Source organism: Zingiber officinale, chromosome 11A (assembly GCF_018446385.1).
Source record: "Zingiber officinale cultivar Zhangliang chromosome 11A, Zo_v1.1, whole genome shotgun sequence".
Lineage (NCBI taxonomy): Eukaryota > Viridiplantae > Streptophyta > Magnoliopsida > Zingiberales > Zingiberaceae > Zingiber > Zingiber officinale.
In genome coordinates this window covers 20,777,361-20,796,814 of record NC_056006.1, presented here as the reverse complement: position 1 = coordinate 20,796,814, position 19,454 = coordinate 20,777,361, and the positions used below count along the sequence as shown (strand labels likewise).

The window sequence follows — 19,454 nt, the reverse complement described above, 5'->3', positions numbered from 1 at the left end:
TGGCAACGATGTCTTCTTTTCAACCATCCACTTCTTTAAGGTACCTAATGTCCATGTCAATTGCTCTGTCCTCTCATTACTAAGATATGCGAACATAAGTGACTAAGTTCGTATTGTGGATGTGATACCCACAACCTCTAATAGTGGTATCCGATATTCATTGGTTTGTATGTGGCATCAATGATCAACACAGACGAAAAGTTGACAAACAACTCTAGACTTTTTGGATGAACCCAAAAAGTATCTTTGATTTCGTTGGTGTCTGGATTTGTACGGTAATTATGGAGGTATTCTTTCTTGATTAATTGGTCCAAGACATACTTAATAAAATTTAGACCACCTCGTTTAGCGGATTTATTTATGAAAATGACATTTTAAATGCTTTTGATCCCCGTAGTGTTTGATGAGTCTCTTTCCTTCAAAATACTTAGAATTTCATGAGGTGTGGTGCTATTGGCCATGTCGAACACAAATTCTTTCTGTATTGGTTTTAACCTACTTGGGTACTCATGACCATCAATATATTCTACTAATTGATGATTATGAAAACCGCAGATAATCCTTAAACCCCACATCACACCATCTGGAGGTATTGGTATACCTCGCAGCTTAAATGGGTATTCACATTTTTTTAGTCTCAGTATTTCTTTTTAAGGATTGTCCATCAACTAGATATCGTGATGGTTTGTACTTTCCACCTCTTTCACACATAAGATGACACTTTGGTAGCTTGCCACCTTTTAAATTAGTAGAATTTTTAATAACCACACCATTCTTCAGACCAACTGTCTTTACCCAATTTATCATATCTTCTCTACTTTTAAGTATCTATACGAAAAAATATAACAAATATGTATAAGTATGACATTATCCAATCTTAATATAATTTCTCTACTTATAAAATAAATAACGAATATGCATAAAATAATGCTAATAACTAACCTGATCTATGGTAAATTCGACTGTATAATCACGATTGTTGTTGGAAATACTCTCTCCTCTAGGAACATCATTCTCAGTTAACCAACTATCAAAAAATAAACCCAAATCGTCATCCATAGTTTTCTTCTATGAATTACGAAAAGTAATGACTAAGAAGATAACTATGTTTCAGGAAGAGAGAAGGAAAGGCTGAGAGGGAGATAGTAGTGGAGGGAGGTGTGACTGAAGAGTTACTAAAAATGAAGTGTGAGAGGAGGATTTGACATGTGTCAAGAGTTGAAGGGTAAGTAATTTAAGAGGAGGGGAGGTTCTGACATGTGTCAAAAGTTGAAGGGTGGGTAATTTAAGGAGAGGAGAGGTTCTAACATATATCAAGAGTTGGAGGAGGTAATTTAAAGGGACAGGGGTATTTTGACATGTGTAAGGATTGGAGGATGGGTAATTTAAAGAGAGTGAGGAGTTTTAAAATGTGTCAATAGTTGAAAGTGGGGTAATTTAAAGGGATGAGAAATTTTGACATATGTAAGAGTTGGAAAGGGGAATTTAAAGTGACAAGAGATTTTGACATATGTCAAGGGTTAGAAGGGGGTAATTTAAAGGGATGAGAGATTTTGACATATGTCAAAGGTTGGAAGGGGGGAAATTTAAAGGGAGAGGAGGTTCTGACATATGTCAAGTGTTGAAGAGGGGTAATTTAAAGGGAGGGGTTGTTTTGACAGGTGTCAATGGTTAGAGGATGAGTAATTTAAAAAGAGTAAGAGATTCTGACATATGTTATGTGTCAAAGGTTGGAGGGAGGGATGATTTAAAGGGAGAGAAGGTTATGACATGTGTCAAAAGTTAGATGAAGATAATTTAAGTATCGAATTAGAAAGGTAATTTAAAGGAAAAGAGAGATTCTGATATGTGTTAAAAATTATAAAACATAAAAAAAATGATAAAAAATAATAAACAAAATTGATTAAAGAAATAAAACTAAATAAAAATTAAATAAAATTAAAAAATAATAAACAAAATTATTTAAAAAATAAAACTAAATAAAAATAAAAAATTAAAATATATATATAAGTATTAATGAAAAAATAATAAACAAAATTAATTAAAAAAATAAAACTAAATAAAAATTAAAAAATATATATAAGTATTAATGAAAAAATAATAAACAAAATTAATTTTTAAAATAAAACTAAATTGGAAAAAAAAAAGAAAAGGATAGAAAGGTAATTTGATTGAGAGAGAGAGAGAGAGAGAGAGAGAGACGGGGGATTTGTAATTGTTAGGTATTGAAGTAAAAATAATAATATTTGAACATAGTTGATAAATACATCATAGATAGATAGTTTTAGAAATGACATAAGTTAATTATTAGTTATTCCTTAATTAATTTGATTATAATTTAGCAGATTCTTGAAACCACATGCAGACAAGCATGCACGCTCATTAATTCTCATGCATGTTAGAGAACTAATTAATGCATATGCATGGTGAGAATTAGGGCATTTCCATTAAAGGTTTGTAAAATTAATAAAATTAAATCAAAAGGTTTAAATCATAGAGATGAGATTTAGGTTTATAATTTAAGAGTAGTAGTGAAAATTTTTAAAAAAAATTATATCGAAAGTAATGTAATATGTATGAATGTATATAACTATATTTTATAAATTAGATAAAAAATCGCATTTAAAATTCTAATTATTAGAGATATTTTAATAAATTTTTATAATATTGACATGATATATTAGAATTATAAAAATAAATAAATTTGCCCTTAAAGAGGCATGCACTGTGTGGTTTCAAGAACCTAGTAAATGATAATCAGATGCATCGTATGGTTTCAAGAACCTAGTAAATGACAATTGTATGGTTTCAAGAACCTAGTAAATGATAACCAGATATATTTATAAGATTGTAGTAGCTGAGTTGTGACTCTTTAAGTAGTTGCTCTCCACAAGATGTCTGCAGGTCACGGCACAGCAGAAGAGCTTGGACAGCGATTAAGAAACTTTCTTCTTGCAAAGGGGGCTGTCACTTCCCAAATGCCACAAGCAACTGAAGCAGTGGAAACCCAGCCACTCTCCTGTGAGGGTATTGAAACGACAGACAGTTATCCAAGGGCAGGGAGAAGAAGCATAGACCCCCTTGATGAGCACATCAACAAGTTCGTCTTACAAGAGGTACCTGATAAGTTTGATAAATATAAGTCAATACCTTCTGCAGATCTTAGACCTGTTAAGTATGACTTCCCTGATGATGCACCGTCTGGACAGGCCGGCATCACATGGGAAAGGTATACAGATGAGGAGGTTGCAACGTTAGGACGCACAGTCATCCCCATGATATCATCTGGATTTAGCAAACGTGGTGCTGCAGCTCTCTTTCTGCTAGCATACAACCTAAAAGCCCCGGGAGTGCTGGGCTCTACAATCGAGTATGTATTCCCCGATGATGTTGAGAACATAGCCAGTATAGGAGACGTAAGGTACTACGAATACTCTGAGAGGATCATATCCATACAAGGTCCTAAGTTTGAGCCAATAACTGCCACAGATCATGATGTAGAGAATGAGTCTGCCGTGTACTCATATTTGGCTTGCTCCATGTTGAGATTGTTCACCAAGTCTGCAGCAAACTATATCAAAGCATGGGATCATATAACAGACAAGTTTGCTAGATTTTACGGAGAGCAAGTTGACGTGTGGTTGCCAACCCCTCCAGAGGCATCTATGAGAGGGCTATCAGACTGGTTTGCCTCGGACCCTAGAGCTAAGGTCACTCTATCTAGAATCCTGTGGTTGGGCAACTCGACAGAAGAGTATCTGTATATGGGGTTGAAGAATTTCCTCTATGACATACACCTGACGAATGCCGGGATGCATATTGTCGATATACTGGTACAGCTCTGCAAACGACTAAACTGTGGCCCTGGAGTAGTGCTAACCGTAATCGCTAACGGAGAAACAGAAAAGCAAATTGAATGTCTTGTTCACCTCCTCAATATTATGGCAGATACTGAAGAATGCCATAAGAAGAGAATGTGGCGTTATGGAAGAATCTTTGATGAGACTTTTATGGCTGATCTACAAACGAAAGCATGCCCGAAGCTGGTGTACATCATGGCATCTGCGTTGCAGATGGAGGCACCGAAAACATATAGTGGCATTTTGGAGATTGCACAGCTCGCTGATGTCAGTGAAGAGAACAAGATGATGTGCAACGCTGCCGCAAAAAAAATGCTCCGGTCCATCAGGTTATATCAGGTCAGGGGTAAACCAAACAACATCTTTGATATCTTCCATTATTGATGTAAAGACGGACAGAGTCTTCATAGTAGTTACATCACATCGTCTAAGCCAAGTAACCAACCATCTTAATTCGTTTTGCATGATTGCTCTGTTTTTTTGCATATGTCGTATCGTCTGAAATCTTTGTTGTTAGAATAATTTTTATTCCACTCTGCCTTTTGATTTGCCTCTTGAATTGGAATTCTGTTGTTGATGCTTTGGTTGTCTCAGTCGGTCTTTTTTTTATAGTCAAGAATGTTTTAAGCCGATGTTTGACAGATTGTTGTTCAGCTTGTCTATAAGTTGCCAGACATATTGTCAATAGTTTGTATGATGCTTATATCTCTTAGCTCTTAAAAACTTGTCTTCCCAACTGCACAGTCTGAATGTTTTTGCTTCCTATTTTGTCTATTTTAGTATGTTTGTAAATTCATCTTAATATTTTTATCTCTGTGAATCTTATGTTTTGCTTGTGTGCTCATGAGCCTATCTGAAAATCATGAAGAACACTGGTTGAGAATGTGACTTCTGAATTGACTTTGTGTAGATTTCACTTCGCTCTACAACACAAAAAATATCAATACCATATCCCGGCATTAGTCTTCCGACGCTCAAATCAATCACTAAAAAAATAAAAGGAAGCGGAGCAATAATATATGAATAACGTGTACCTCCATCGATGCATGAATCTCTCATTTATATAACTCTACAGTGAGTGACGTGCACGTCCCTTAAAGCGTGGGTACGTTTTTTCAAATTATCCTATGAAATGACATGTCAAAAAATGACTCTAACACTATACCTTAATAGGACATGCAAATCCCTGATAAGACAATAAAAGTTTCTGTCGTCCGATCTGCTTGTTGACCATGCATTGTTGTCAGCAACATTATCTCCTAAAGGGATATTAAGAGATATGAGAGAGATCCTACTATTTGCCCGAGTTGGAGCGTCGCTCAGCAGGGGATCCTCACCCAGTCACCCTCTATCGTTCTTCTCTATAATCCTGTAACTTATTTGATTGTTTCCACTTGACCAGATCAATGTTTCGATCGCCTAAGCATTCCTCTTACCCGTGCTGAATATCTGATGTTCTTTTTATAATATCCGTATGGTAGAATGATCTTCTTTGATAAGTCTCGTGATCGATCAGACCCTTTAATGTGATGCTATTTTTAATGTGTTGACGTTTCTAAAAATAATGCACCCCTCCGTTTCGAAGAACAAAGGATTTAACTTTATTATAGGAAAGGAACCAATCTTCAAGGGGAAAAAAACACACGATAGAATTAGAGAAGAGAATATGAGATATAGTTTTTCTTTATAAAAATATAGCAAAAAAAATTAACAATAACAAATTATTATTATCTCTTAATCTCTATTATTCTTTCAACTCCTCTATCTCTTATAATGGTCTCTTAGAATGGTTGCTCAATCTTAGTTTATTTTTTAAAACTGAAGTTTGATTTCGACAAAATTCATTTAGATGATGTTGGACTCTTAGTTTGAATTTATTTATAGTTTTAAACTAAATATAAGGATATTATATATCTTCGTAATAATATGATATTTTATACTTTAGGACTAGATCCTTATGACTTTACTCTTGAGCTCTATCCAAAATATCTCATGCCAATAGAGATATCTTACGTCCTTTTAAACCTATGATCGTTACCAAATCTTTCAAATATGGGACTTTAATTGAATCCAACAATCCTCCTCTCAAACGAAAGACCACAATTATTCTCATGGTCAAATCCTCCCCACGAGCATCTGATCACCTTGAACAGCTCTGGACCTCCCCGCCATCATTCAATCACCTTGACCTGCTCTGGCCCTCCTCGCAAGCATCGCATACGGTCATCTTAACTTGCTCTGGGCCTTTTCGCTAGCATTCGGTCACTTTGACCTACTCCGAGTCTCCCTACGAGCATCCAGTCACTTTGACCTACTCTTCTCCCCACAAGTATCCGGTCACCCTGACCTACTCCAAGCCTACTGCAAGCATCTGATTACCTTGACTTGCTCCAAGCCTCTCCGTGAGTATCTGGTCATCCTGACCTGTTCCGGGCTCTTTCCGCTAGTATCTGGTCACTCTGACCCGTTTCGGGGCCTTCCCGCAAGTATCTGGTCAACCTGACCTACTTCGGGTCTTCCCGCAAGCATTCCGCTCCGAGCCTCTCCGCGAGCATCCGGTCATAACCTATTTCAGACCTCTCTGCGAGCATCTGGTCACCCTGACCTACTTACCTCCCCGCAAGTATCCAGTCACCTTGACCTGCTCCAGGTCTCCCTACAAACATCCGATCATCTTGACCTACTCCGGTCCTCCCCGTGAGTATCCGGTCACCTTGATCTTTTTCGGGACATTCCTACAAGTATCTAGTCAACTTGACCTACTCCGGGTCTCCCTGTGAACATCCGGTAACCCTGACCTACTACGGGCTTATCCTCAACTTCGTTCAAAGCAACCACACATTGTATATAATTTGGACCATGACTCTGATACCAATTGTTGTGCACAAAGAATGTCCACATATATTCATAATGACATGATATTATCCACTTTGGATCTAGACCCTCGTACCTTTACTTTTTGGCTCTTTCTAAAAGTTCTGATGTCAATGAAAATATCATATATCATTTTAAAAACATGAGTTTTCCTAAAATTTTTTTAATATGAAACTTTAATTAAACCCAAACCAGAATAAGAATTTATAAACTTTATAATATTTATAATCTTTTGAATAAGAATTTACTAAATCTTTATAATCTTTTGAATATTATAAACTTTCTCTTCTCTTATAAATAAGTTTAACAAGAATTTTATCAATAAATATATAGTAATTTGTATATATAATTCAGACGGCATACAATAAATTTAATATGCTCGGAGGCTTTTATTGACGGAAGTTTTGTATACGAAACTATCTTTTATAGATATTACTCATTGTAACAAAAAATAGAATTTGTCATCTAGCAATTCTACATAGTCGGTTCCATAGTAACTCTATCATGCACTAACCAACTCAACTATCCGTCCCAGGATCAACACGGAAGAGATAAATCACGGATGGTTACTAGCCTTTGAAATAATGACTAACACATAAAGGAGGTATTTACCTAGACTTTGCTGAGATTTGAATCCCAGACTTTATTGTGACAATACCTCATGTGCTGATCACTAGTCACCAAGACGACTCATGAACATTATTGACATTGCTCACAAATAACTCAATCTCTTTTTATGAATATTAAAAAACAAATATATTTATTCAAGTTTATTCATTTAACCTATGACATATTAAAACTACATAAATAAATTTTAATCAAATTAAATATCAAATTTACTTCTTATTACTTAGATGATGTCATAAATAATAGACCGTTAACATAAGAACATTAGACTAATAAATTGATAATTATAAGTATTTTTTAATTTATCTTACTAATAGAAAAATTTTAAGAGACTAAATCGATCATCCTCAGATACTGCCAACTTTAAAAAAAACTTAGGTGCCACTATTATCCTAAAACTTAATAATTCCACAGTCTTGTAAAATATTTTGAATCAAAGAGGTCAAAAAGCACAAAGCCCAGTAAAGAAGAGGAGACAGTAAAGTCTTCACCTTTCCTACTTCGTACCTCCGTCGCCATCGACGTTTCTGACAAGGATTGCATGCGAAAAAGCAATGAATCGAGAAGCAGAAACGGCGTCTTGATCTCTCTTCTAAAAGCTCTAGTTATTCTTGCTTAAACTTTTGCTTATCCTCTCAGCCCACTTTCCTCTCTGCATTGCTTTCAGAATTCCACCACTTGCCGAAGCTTTTGCAGATTGCAGGCAGTTAGCTGCAGAAGCAATAATGGACGACTAGTACCATTACTACGACCCGACCAGAGAAGAAGAATCTCCTTTCTCTCTCTTTCTTATTCTCTTCTCCTTTAAATAACACCTTTAGCTAGTTGCAGGCTTGAGCAGCTTCCCTTTCGTTTAATTACTTGTTCGCCGTTTGATGGGAAGATGATGAACGGGTTGGGTTCTTCGGATGCCTCCTTCTCCCCTGCTTCCATGGCGGCGTCTTTCTCTGAGCTCGGAGGCGGTGGAGGTAGTCAACAAGAGCAGCTTTGGGACTCCGACTCCGCCGCCGGCCTCCAAAGCCACTTATTCGGTCATCAAGATCCAACCATGGAGGACATGAGCACCAGCCTCCGCTTCTTCCCGCCGGCAGGGTATCGACATTATTCTCCCCTGGGACTTGTCCTGAAGGGGGAAGACAACATCGCGGCCGCCGCCGGCCAAATTGGTCTCAATTTGGGCCGACGGACCTACTTCTCCTCCTCCTCCTCCTCCGGCGACGATGCTCGCCGCTTCTTTCTGTGCCCGAAAGGAGGCGGCGGCGGCGTGTGGTCGCCCGGCCACCAGCCGTCTCGTTGCCAGTGCCAAGCCGAGGGGTGCAAGTCCGACCTGTCCGGCGCCAAGCACTACCACCGCCGCCACAAGGTCTGCGACTTCCACTCCAAGGCCACCGTCGTCATCGCCCACGGACTGCGGCAGCGCTTCTGTCAGCAATGCAGCAGGTAATGCAAGAGCTCGATCGAAAAACATCCAACTCAAAATCAAATTTTGATCATTATTTAATTTCCTCATTTGCTTAATCTCTGAAATTATCTCAGAATTAAACATCAAGCGACCACGATTTCTTTACTTAAAACACAGTTTTTTGTGCTTCTCTTTCCCTTGACGAGGGAAAGAGACAGAGGTGTGTGCCGGAGCTTTAATCTTTTGGCAAATGCCGTCCAGGTTTCACGTGCTTGAAGAGTTCGACGAGGCCAAGCGGAGCTGCAGGAAGCGTTTGGCCGACCACAATCGCCGGAGGAGGAAGCCTAAGACGAAACACGACGCAGATTGCTCAACCTCCATGATTACTCCAAGCAAGCGATTAAAAATTCAATTTTTTTGTTTTAAAAAAAAATAATTCCTTTTATCCACTCGATCAATCTATGCTCATGCTATTGGCTTCGTCAGCAGGAACGAGTGGAATGGCTGGACAGGGAGATCGCCTGCAGGATGAAGTAGCGGTCTCACAGCGGCGGCGGCAGCAGCAGTGTTTCTCCTCTGTTGCAGATCAATGCAAGAGCCTCTTCCTGCACCGTCAGAACACCTGGAGCTCTGCGCCTCCCAATGAGGTTTCCATGTCCATGGGAGGAGGACCCTTAAGCTATCTCCACCTCGACCAATCCATGTTTGAGTTGGATTTCATTTGATGTTGTCGCATATAGATTAGCTGTGTTTCTGATTATCTCCTGCCTCGATAACTCCCGTCCTAAAAAGGAATTATTTCACCTTTTGTTACCAGAGTTATTATGTAATGTAGTAGATTAAACTATAGCGGTTAATTTGCACCCTCTACCATGAATTTTAGTTTACCCCGGGCTACATGACACTAATAGAACTATATCGGATCCTTTAATCTGTAAATTGAGAATTAGAAGATGATCTATAAATTTTGATTGCTGAATTTTGATAGACCCTACTTGTAAATATGTAGGGGTCCATTAAAATCCACCAATACATATAGTGGATCATCTTCTAGTTCATAATTTGTGAATCAGAAGATCCGTCGACATCAAATTATTACATAATAATCACGATTAGATCTTAGTTAGAATGTATTTATAGAAATTTTTTTAAATGGATGAATAATCATGCGATACTAGTGTTCTTAAATGTCCGCCATGACTACATTCTAAATTTGGTGCTATATCATTCATCATTTTTAATAGGTTTTATCCTATTAATTTGCCCCCTAATTTAAATTTATTTAATAAAATAATAATAGTGTCAAACTTCCAAAATTAGTTTGATTTTTTTTAAATTTGAATTTGTTTAAGTTTGGTTTTAATTTGATTTATTTTAGATGTTATTAAAATTTATAAAATTAGAAGTTTATTTATTTATTAAATTGAATAGATTATGAATATATATCAATAATATATATTTAAATTTGTTTATTTAGTTTAAATAACATGTTTAAAATTATTTTAATTAAAAGTATTATTATTATATTGAACAAAATATTTTATTTTAAGAATATAAGACGTCCTTTTAATATTTTTTAAAATCGGTGCTTTTAATGATAATGAAAAAATATATATAAATTCACCCTTGTAACGGAAACGCACTTCTCCGCATTCCCGTTCCCGATCCTGATCCCGATCCCGAGTCCCTAGCGAAGAGGACTGACCGGCGAGCACCACCTGCGAGAAGCCGCTGGCGTCGGACATCGTTGATCTACTTGATTCCTCCATCTCACCTAGCTCACGGCTACATCGCCGGAGAATCACCAAGCCGGCCTCACAGCTGTAGCCACAGCAGGTCGTCCATGCCTATGATCTATTATTTCCAAATCTATATCCCTGATATCCTTTTTCACATGGATGGAAATCTGGGAAATTCGAAATGATTTATGAAGCTTTGAACCTGAGCAGATTCAGGTTCAAACTGAATCTGATTTCAGTTTCTGGGTGGATAGGGCAGATGCCCAAGCTGAAACTGAATTTGAATATGATATTATGGTCACATGGATCGATAATCTGGATCTGGTTCTGGAAAACTGACTTTGAATTGTGTTTGGTTTTGGATGCTGTTTACAGTGCTTTCATGTTGATTGTGGTACATTGTTCTCATATTGTCTGTGTGAATTCAATATGTTGTTGTGAAACATGTCTGGAGTTTCTTTTGCATGAAGTTTAAAAACTGATTGGAGTCTCAAAACTGTTTCTTTTGAAGCTGAGTTGAAATCAAATAAGCTGATGGATGGAAAGATAGGTTTTTGTTGACACCTTTTAGAATACATGTGAATAGTTTGTACTTTCTTTTTGTTCAGAGTGTACATGCATATATTCTTTCAAAATAAATTGTGCATTTCCATGGAATTGATTTTCTTTCACCTTAATAAACACAACATAAATGAATTTTTCTATCCCTCATGTGAGACTCCATAGCCTACGTGACTCTGTTGTTGCTAACTTTCCTATGAGGTATCCTCCCCTTGCAACACCTTAGTCAAGCCTTGCTACATCTGCCCTTAAAGCCTAGCCATTCCCCCCACTAAGAGATCACACTGTCGAGCCCTCCCCAATCGAGCTGAGCTACTCAATGCCCTCTTCCCCTCAAGTTTCTCAGGTCCTTTCACTATTGTTGGCTGTCGTTGGTCCAGTTGAAAGAGTTTTACCCACCCTATTGGAATCATTGTTGGTGAGTTTCTTGTAGCCAACCCAACAACCCCCTACCCCCTCGCATCAACCTACACACACATCATCACCATCCACTGTATTTTTTTCCTTCCAGTTTTGTTTTGAGAATTTGTTGCTAGCATCTACCAGGGCAATTGTTAACAACCTTGTGGTTTCGGTTGTGATTGACAATTACTTCCCCAGCACAACATTCTCACTCGAGAGTTGGCACCCTTTGCTTTGCTGTCGGTGAGACCTCTTACCTATTCCCTTGGTTTCATTTTGAATTCATGGTGGGAGCGTACTGATTATTTGGGGACAAATGGTACCTCCAACCTTTGAGATTGATGATGTATTGTGTAAAACGTTCGGGAAGGGCTATGTGATAATCAACTCTATGCTTTATAACATCGCTATTATTTTCGTTTAAGGTCAGCAAATATAAAAGCATATCCTAACATATTGTATGATGCCTGATGGATTGAATTTCCTTTTATGATTTGTACTGTAGTTATTGTAGTTCCATGCTCTGTATAGTACGAACTTTTATGTAAACTTATTTAGATAGTTTGTTTTAGACTTTTGTTAATATTGGGTTACTCACCTTTTTTTTTAAAACAGTTAACTCAAGCAATATCTCGTAGGAGGGTGGAGATGAGTGTTTAGTTATTTTTTATTAAATTAATCTGTGTTGTATAATTTGAATGTAATGCATCAATTTAGGTGTTTCTATGTAAATCAATTCGTTAGAGGTGCTTATAGATTTTTAGGTCGAGCTAGTGTGGTTTGAGTTCTTGTTCAAGTGGGTGCTCCTAAATGTTCCTTTTAGCTTACCCTGTGCATCATTAAAATCATGGAGGTTTTGGAAACTCACCAAATAATAGAGGTCTAGGAAGATTCCGATAGTGCTAAGGGCTTTTGAAAATGGCGGAGTTGCAACCTAAGTAGTCAGCATTAGGGAAAAACTTTGTTGCAATTAGACCTGTAGCAACCACCAACAGTAAGGGGACATGAGAGAAACTCAAGGGAGAAGAATGGAGCTATGTAGCGAAGCTCGACACAAAGAGGGCTCGATGACGTGAGCTAAGCGGGAGCAATTAGCCTTTGAGGGAGGAAGTTGTAGGTGTTGATGCAATCAAGCACCAAATAAAATGCCTAATCATAATGTTTTGATGTGGTTGTCAAAGGATTATTCTTACTAAAATATATTTTTCTTTATTAGAGAATAACTAAACAAACATGTGTTTAAAATTTTTAAGTTACCAATTGTAGGGCTCTAGTTTATAGGATTTGATGTCTGCCAAGGGAGAGAATGTCAGGATCGAGGTGTCACTTAGGGAGAGGACATTTTTGTGGTGCTTGGACAGATTTGAAGGGATGTGAAACTCAGATGAACAAAGGAATTGTGGAGCTTCGTTGTCTTGGCTTGAAATTAAATAGAAGGTTGCCTCATTAATTCATCTTTGTATATTTGTTGTATTTCTCTATTTGGTCTCAGAAGTATTCATCGCTTGAACCTTCAGAAGGTTAAAGCTGAAAAATAAGTAAAGTTTGAAATTTAAATGTTCTTCTCCCATTTTTTTTTTAGTCATCCGCTTTCGAATTGTGAGATTGGTTGTTACCCTTGCTAATACTTAGAGGCTATCTTGCAGAATTTTTAATCACTCTTACGAGTAGTATTCTGTTGAATCAAATTGTGTGATTAATGTCTCACGAGTAAATTTTTCATTCCAAATTATTAACCAATTTCAAGTGATTTCCTTGCTTGGTTCGTCTTCCACATTAAACATTGCTTTACATTTATATATAGATATAGAAACCTGGAAGCCAAGGCCCGAGTAACCCTAACTCTGTACTCCTTTTCCTGATGCTGCACCTGATTGGAAGGGTTACAAGTCTCAAAGCATTGGTCAACTAATGCTGATAGTTCCCATGGCCAGCACAGCTTCATGGCATCTATTGGAGTTCCTTGTTGCCATCATCTTCTTCCATTCCTCTGAATACATGCTGGCTATCTTCTTCCATGGCCAGTCCAGTGTTACCCTCAGCTGTGAGTAGCTATATTCTCTCTCTGTGTATGTACATCTCGAGTTGTTAGTTTCTATACATGTTGATTTGATTACTTCACCTTTGTATTTGAAAATTATTGGACAGTAAAATGTTTGTTCATGTTGCTAGAAACAATTTCTATTTTGGTATATATGTTTGGAGTCGTGTGTAGAGGTAAACTATTAACTCGTGCGTGAGATTTTTATAATTTTGATTTGAATTGTTAGGGATTCTTTCTTTTTCTGTCTTTTATGCATTTCACTTTGTTGTTTTTTGGGGTTTAATGATGTTGTGAATTTTCCATTGGGAAAAGTCCCACTTTGTGATAATTGGACAATAAATAGTTTGTCTTCTGCTGTAGATTTGGTAAATAATAACAGGCATCTTTAATCCATGAATTGTTTGTTGCTCTTGTTAGCCTTTAATTCATGTAAAATTGGTAGAAGCTTATATTGATTTTTATGATGGAGGCCAAGCACGTAATCTTTTAAAGCGTTTGTATTTCAAAAGTTCTGGAACTTGTGACCTAGTTTAATAATTCCGTTGTCCAAGATATTGTGCCTATCTATGCTTTCATGAAATTGGAGGATCAAAATGTGGTTATTCTTGCGATTTTTTTGCTAATTCATTCTGAGAGATTAATTCATTAATAATATGCTTATTGTGCAGCACTTTTGATTAGCCAGCATTATGTCATTGCAATGACTTGTGCACTGCTGGAATATGCTATAGAGTTTCACTTCTTTCCGAGTTTAAAAGAGCATTGGTCGGTTAGTAATATTGGACTTATGATGGTGCTATTTGGAGAGTTTATACGTAAAGCTGCCATCCTTACTGCTGGCCGGTCTTTCACACATATGATAAGAAGATATTATGCGGATGATCATGAATTGATTACTCATGGTATTTACAGGTATTTCTAATGCATTTATGTGATGGCTTGTCTCTATTTTAGTACCAAAATTAGAGGATATTACTTGTCCTTTGTTGTGGTTGGCCCAAGCAACAATCTATATATTTACTGGAACTAGGCTTGCAATACTTCTTTACAAATAAGAAATTAGATATACATATAACACAATTTTCATATATGAATGATATATCAGATAGAACCAGCACAGACGTTGGACAATTTATCTGTTTTTGTTCGTATGGATATTTCAAGAAGAAAATTATTTGATAAGATGAAAGGGCATGGGAAGAACAAGTGTTATTATATATATATATATATATATATATATATATATATATATATATATATATACTTATTTTTTTGAGATTTCTGTTCTTAACTTATCAATTTGAACAACTTTCAATTTGTTCTTCTTACAATGTTAATTTCTATCTTGTAGTGCATGATTTGTCATTATCACGGGTCAACTACATGGATTTTATCCACCATTCAGCTCAATTCAATGCAGACGCTAGCAGTGTTGGAATCAATTATGAACTATCCGATAAAATAAGAACAACTCCATCATTTGTGATTACATTAACTAGATTTTCATCAACACTTAAGACATGATTTTCATATACATGAAAATAATATCCGTTTATTGGAGATTGTTCATTTGTTGAAAAACAGCGAAGATATCTTTGAAAATGCTCAATTATGGTTTCCGATGTGTTATTTTCCCCATCTGTTAGCTTGAATCTCCTCCGATGGCCAGTGATTCAACTCATAGTCTCATATCTTGTGAATCACTCTTGACTATCTTGAATTCAGTCCTGGAATTGATTTATAATGTTATATACGTTAATTCTTCAAGAGCATACTTTTATCGAATATTCATCTATTTTCTCATGTTATTAAGATCAGTAACTAAGATTTCCTTGTATCTTCACTATATCTGTGAAACAGATTTGTTCGCCATCCTGGCTATTCTGGATTCTTCATTTGGGCAGCTGGAACACAGGTTATGCTCTGCAATCCAGTCTCCTTCATTGGTTTTGTAGCTGTTGTTTGGCGATTTTTCTACACACGGATACCGTATCCTCTTTGTGAAAGAATTATTTTCTATCTTTTGCTTATTTCTATACTTTTTTTTTTCTGGTTTTTTAGCGACAAACCTGATTGATTGAACATTATTATTTCGCGGTTCAAAGAAATTGCACAATTCTAGTTTGGATAATTATTGCCAACGCATTTGGTCCTTAACGAGGAACAGATATGAAGAATTTTTCTTGAGGCAATTTTTTGGTTCGCTGTACGCGGAATATGCAAGAAGAGTTCCATCTGGCCTTCCTTTTGTTAAATAAACCAGTAACATTCTTGGTAATATTCAATTATTTTTCGATCATCCATGAATTTGTCTTAACAGAATTTCTGATTCCTATCCAGCGGAAGACATTCAACAAATAAATCGAAGTGCATGATCTGATCTAGAGAAAGGAAAATGTAAGTAGGAACCACAGTGGTTTCCAAGGAGACTATCTTGTAATCAGACTAGTCATGTTGAGAAATTTCTGGTGTTGAATAATTTACTTCTAATTATTATCTAGTCGCAGTTCTTAAACGATGAGAAAGGCGGCTTCGAGTACGAATCGACTAGATTAGGATTCGATTGACTAGACACTATGGTAGTTGATTGGAAGTTTATCTAGTCGGCTAACCTATTGACCTTTGGCTATGTAATAAATAATTTTTGAATTCCAACTGAAAGTATTCAGAAATTAGCTGTTGAAGTCTTGTTATACAAGTCTTAGGCTTCCTGTGACAAAAGAGCAAAAGCTAAACAATTTACAAAGGTTTTGAATCAAGTGAAGGCTCATATTTTATGAGGCAGGATCTTCTGGATCATGTTTTTTGATCTATAGGATGTGCCACTCATATTTACGGTCGGATCGTGATCGCGATTCGATCGTAAATGATTGTGATCCTTTCCTGGGTTCATCGTCTTCACTAGGTTATAATTTTTGTTCTGGGCGGGCGGTCGGAGGTCGTTCGGAGGACACCCTTACTCGGCGCCTGGCCACTTATCCACCACCGGAGGCCTCCGAGTAGCCTTTGGTCGTCCGCTCCGAATAAAAACTATAACATGGTGGGACGGTGAACGCAGGAAGGGATCACAACAATTTACGGTCGGATCGCGACCACAATCCGGCCGCAAATACGAGTGGCACATCCCTTGAACCACAAAAAAGTGGTCCAGGAGATTTGTGCTCATATTCTACAAGCTTTTCGGTAACTTTTCTTGTAACCGAAAATTTATACGAGACTTTCTCCGTCTCTCGAAAGACTTTATTTTTTTATGCATACCTTTGATTTTCATCAAAAATATAGGATCCTCCTAGGAATATATTGAAGGATTACGTCTCCAATTGGTGGATTAATACTAGAATTAACACACAACAATTATCATTAAAAATTAAATCTCATAATTAAGTGATTTAATGTTTTATCTTATAAAGGGAGTTTTTATATTAGTAAATGTGTAGGTTTAATAATTTAGTTCATTAATATTAATGGATAATGAGCTTTAGTTTGATTTTGATGTATCTTATTGCTTTCATATATTCTATAATAATATTTTTTTCAGAAATACAAAAAGCCAAAGCTAAACAAGTAATTTTCTTTTATATTTACTGATAACTAAGCAATACCTTGACTTATCAAAGAAGGTTGTCCAAGTGTAACTCAGAAGATATCTTCTGTACACGTGGACAACCTTCTTTCACCTATCATTATTCTTTCACCTATCATTATTCATGTAAGTAGAAAATAATTGGTTGTCTTTAGTATCCTTATAAACTTAATTTTAGGTCAACATAGAGAAAGTAAATCATTAGGACTACTAGCCATTAGTGTAAATGACAAGACACGAAAGAGGACATATTCGAATGTGCAGAATTTCAATCCCAAAATCTTAGATAGCAATACCTCATATCTTATTCATTGTACTGGTCCAAGGGGACAATCCCTATTAGTATCCACGAAGAAGAAAAGAAAGCAAGATCTTGCTATCATAATCCAAATCATGTCTCCTTCCTCCAATCCTAAACCTTCAACTCTCATGCATTACTGCCATAATTAATTAGTCAAACAGTGCCATGAAGAGATTTTAATGCCATAGTTAAGATCATCTAATGGAGCATATATACCCAAACAATTAAGGTCCACACCCTTTCCTCATACGTTATAATAATGGCGATGAATCATGAGTTTCTTGCTTGGGAATTAGGGTTGCAGGTGCTGGACCCAACAGCAGCAAGGGGATCATTCTGTCAACTCCCTCATCAACTGCATGCATGCATGCACTCATTGCTTCGCCAAAATCTTACTCTTCAAGAATCAAGATTTAGATCTTGTGATCTAGTAACAATAATCATCTGCTCGACAGTAACTGAACCATGTCAAAATTAAATGAGATTTATTCTGCACTGACAGAAACTGATCAATCAAGCACACAGACCACTAGACCATAGCATATTTGTCACTTGACTCTCTTAAATTTAAAAATAAAAATAAAAAAAATCTTCAGGAAACTGCCAGGAAATTTAAGGGATGAGTTAATGGTTTATTCAAAGATTGATTTATTTATCTATAAAGCCTTGTCTCTCTTCCTCCAGCCAAGCTGATCTGTCCTCGTCCTCCCCTGTTTCAGTTCATCAGTTCATGGAAGGGGAAGAAGAATGCGACACCAGGCTTGCACTCGGAATTGGCACCAGAATTAACCCTACTGCCACGCTTCATTTCGATGCTCTGTTTCCGGTTCAGTTAAAGGAAGAAGATGACGAAGAAGAAGTCGCCGTCAGTACTGGAAAAGCAGGCAGCAACTGCAGCAGCGAGAGGAAGAAGAAGAAGCTCAAGCTCACGAGGGAGCAAGTCCTGCTGCTCGAGGAAAGCTTCGGCGAGCGCAGCACTCTCGATTCGGTAATCGATCGAATTAATTAACTCGTGCACAATTCATTGCGGATGGTTGAGACTGTCGTTGCATGCAGGAACAAAAGCAGGATCTGGCCGAGCGGCTCTGCATCCGGCCGCGGCAAGTGGAGGTGTGGTTCCAGAACAGGCGAGCGAGGACGAAGACGAGGCAGATGGAGGCGGAGCACGAGCACCTGAAGCGGCGCTGCGAGAGGCTGGACGAGGAGAACCGGAGGCTGAAGAAGGAGCTGGTGCAGCTGGTGAAGGCGACGGCGATGACCGCGTCGTCGGTGCTCTGCCCTTCCTGTGAGAGGGCGGCCGGAGCCGGGATTCGCCACCGGCGAACGTAACTGATCACGATCGTGTAAATTATACAATATTATACAAGATTATTTTTTTTGTTCGAATTCTTCATCAGAAGTGCATGAGCAATAAAACTGAAATTAAGACGATTAATCGCCTCACGCCTTGCGATCGACGCCGAGGTTAGTGCAAGTAAAAATCACGGCGTTGATCGGTTGAATTTCGAGGAAATGCACGGACGGTTACTTTGGGGTCGAAAATTTCAGTCAACGTGTCGTGAGATTGGGGTTTAGAGTTTAGGGTTGGGGATTGGGGTTAGGGTTATGGAATTTGGGGTTTGAGATTTTGGATATGATCGACGCTAAATTAAAGTTATGGCAATAGCATATGGGTTTAGGGTTTGAGGTTTGAGATTTGAGAATGAGATTTAAGTCTTATTTATCTGAGAGGATGTAAATAAAAACTCTAAAATAAATTTACGGTTAGTAGATTTCTTCATATGTATTTTGTACTTTTGTTTACCTAATAGGCTGATGAATCTACTAATCCATCCACGAATCATCCGTCTAAATTGGAGAGAAAGTATCTCTTCCTCCAACTATTTTAAGCGCGAAATATTTGAGATTTTTATTTTAAGAACGGTAGTGAAATATTGTGGGGGTGCTTGGATCTCAAACAAAAAGAAATAAGAATAGGAATGAGAATGATAGAAATAGGGAATGAGTCTGGAGAGATTTTCATTCTTTTCATTTTACTAAGTAATAACTCATTTCTATATT

At 37.2% G+C, this 19,454-nt stretch overlaps 3 protein-coding genes across 3 annotated transcripts; all 3 read left to right on the top strand.

Moving 5' to 3' along the window:
• Nucleotides 1-7,896: 7,896 nt before the first annotated feature.
• Nucleotides 7,897-9,612, top strand: LOC122032540 (squamosa promoter-binding-like protein 10). The gene is made up of 2 exons (XM_042591851.1): nucleotides 7,897-8,801; nucleotides 9,025-9,612. The coding sequence occupies exons 1-2, from the start codon at nucleotides 8,245-8,247 to the stop codon at nucleotides 9,197-9,199; spliced, it is 732 nt and encodes a 243-aa protein (XP_042447785.1). The 5' UTR covers nucleotides 7,897-8,244; the 3' UTR covers nucleotides 9,200-9,612.
• Nucleotides 9,613-10,401: 789 nt separating this feature from the next.
• LOC122030833 (probable protein-S-isoprenylcysteine O-methyltransferase) lies at nucleotides 10,402-16,193 on the top strand. The gene is made up of 6 exons (XM_042589877.1): nucleotides 10,402-10,599; nucleotides 13,270-13,509; nucleotides 14,178-14,421; nucleotides 15,370-15,498; nucleotides 15,677-15,783; nucleotides 15,850-16,193. The coding sequence occupies exons 2-5, from the start codon at nucleotides 13,377-13,379 to the stop codon at nucleotides 15,765-15,767; spliced, it is 597 nt and encodes a 198-aa protein (XP_042445811.1). The 5' UTR covers nucleotides 10,402-10,599; nucleotides 13,270-13,376; the 3' UTR covers nucleotides 15,768-15,783; nucleotides 15,850-16,193.
• Nucleotides 16,194-18,090: 1,897 nt separating this feature from the next.
• Nucleotides 18,091-18,809, top strand: LOC122032761 (homeobox-leucine zipper protein HOX7-like). The gene is made up of 2 exons (XM_042592075.1): nucleotides 18,091-18,381; nucleotides 18,450-18,809. Exons 1-2 carry the CDS (start codon nucleotides 18,124-18,126, stop codon nucleotides 18,720-18,722), a joined length of 531 nt encoding a protein of 176 aa, XP_042448009.1. The 5' UTR covers nucleotides 18,091-18,123; the 3' UTR covers nucleotides 18,723-18,809.
• Nucleotides 18,810-19,454: the final 645 nt, after the last annotated feature.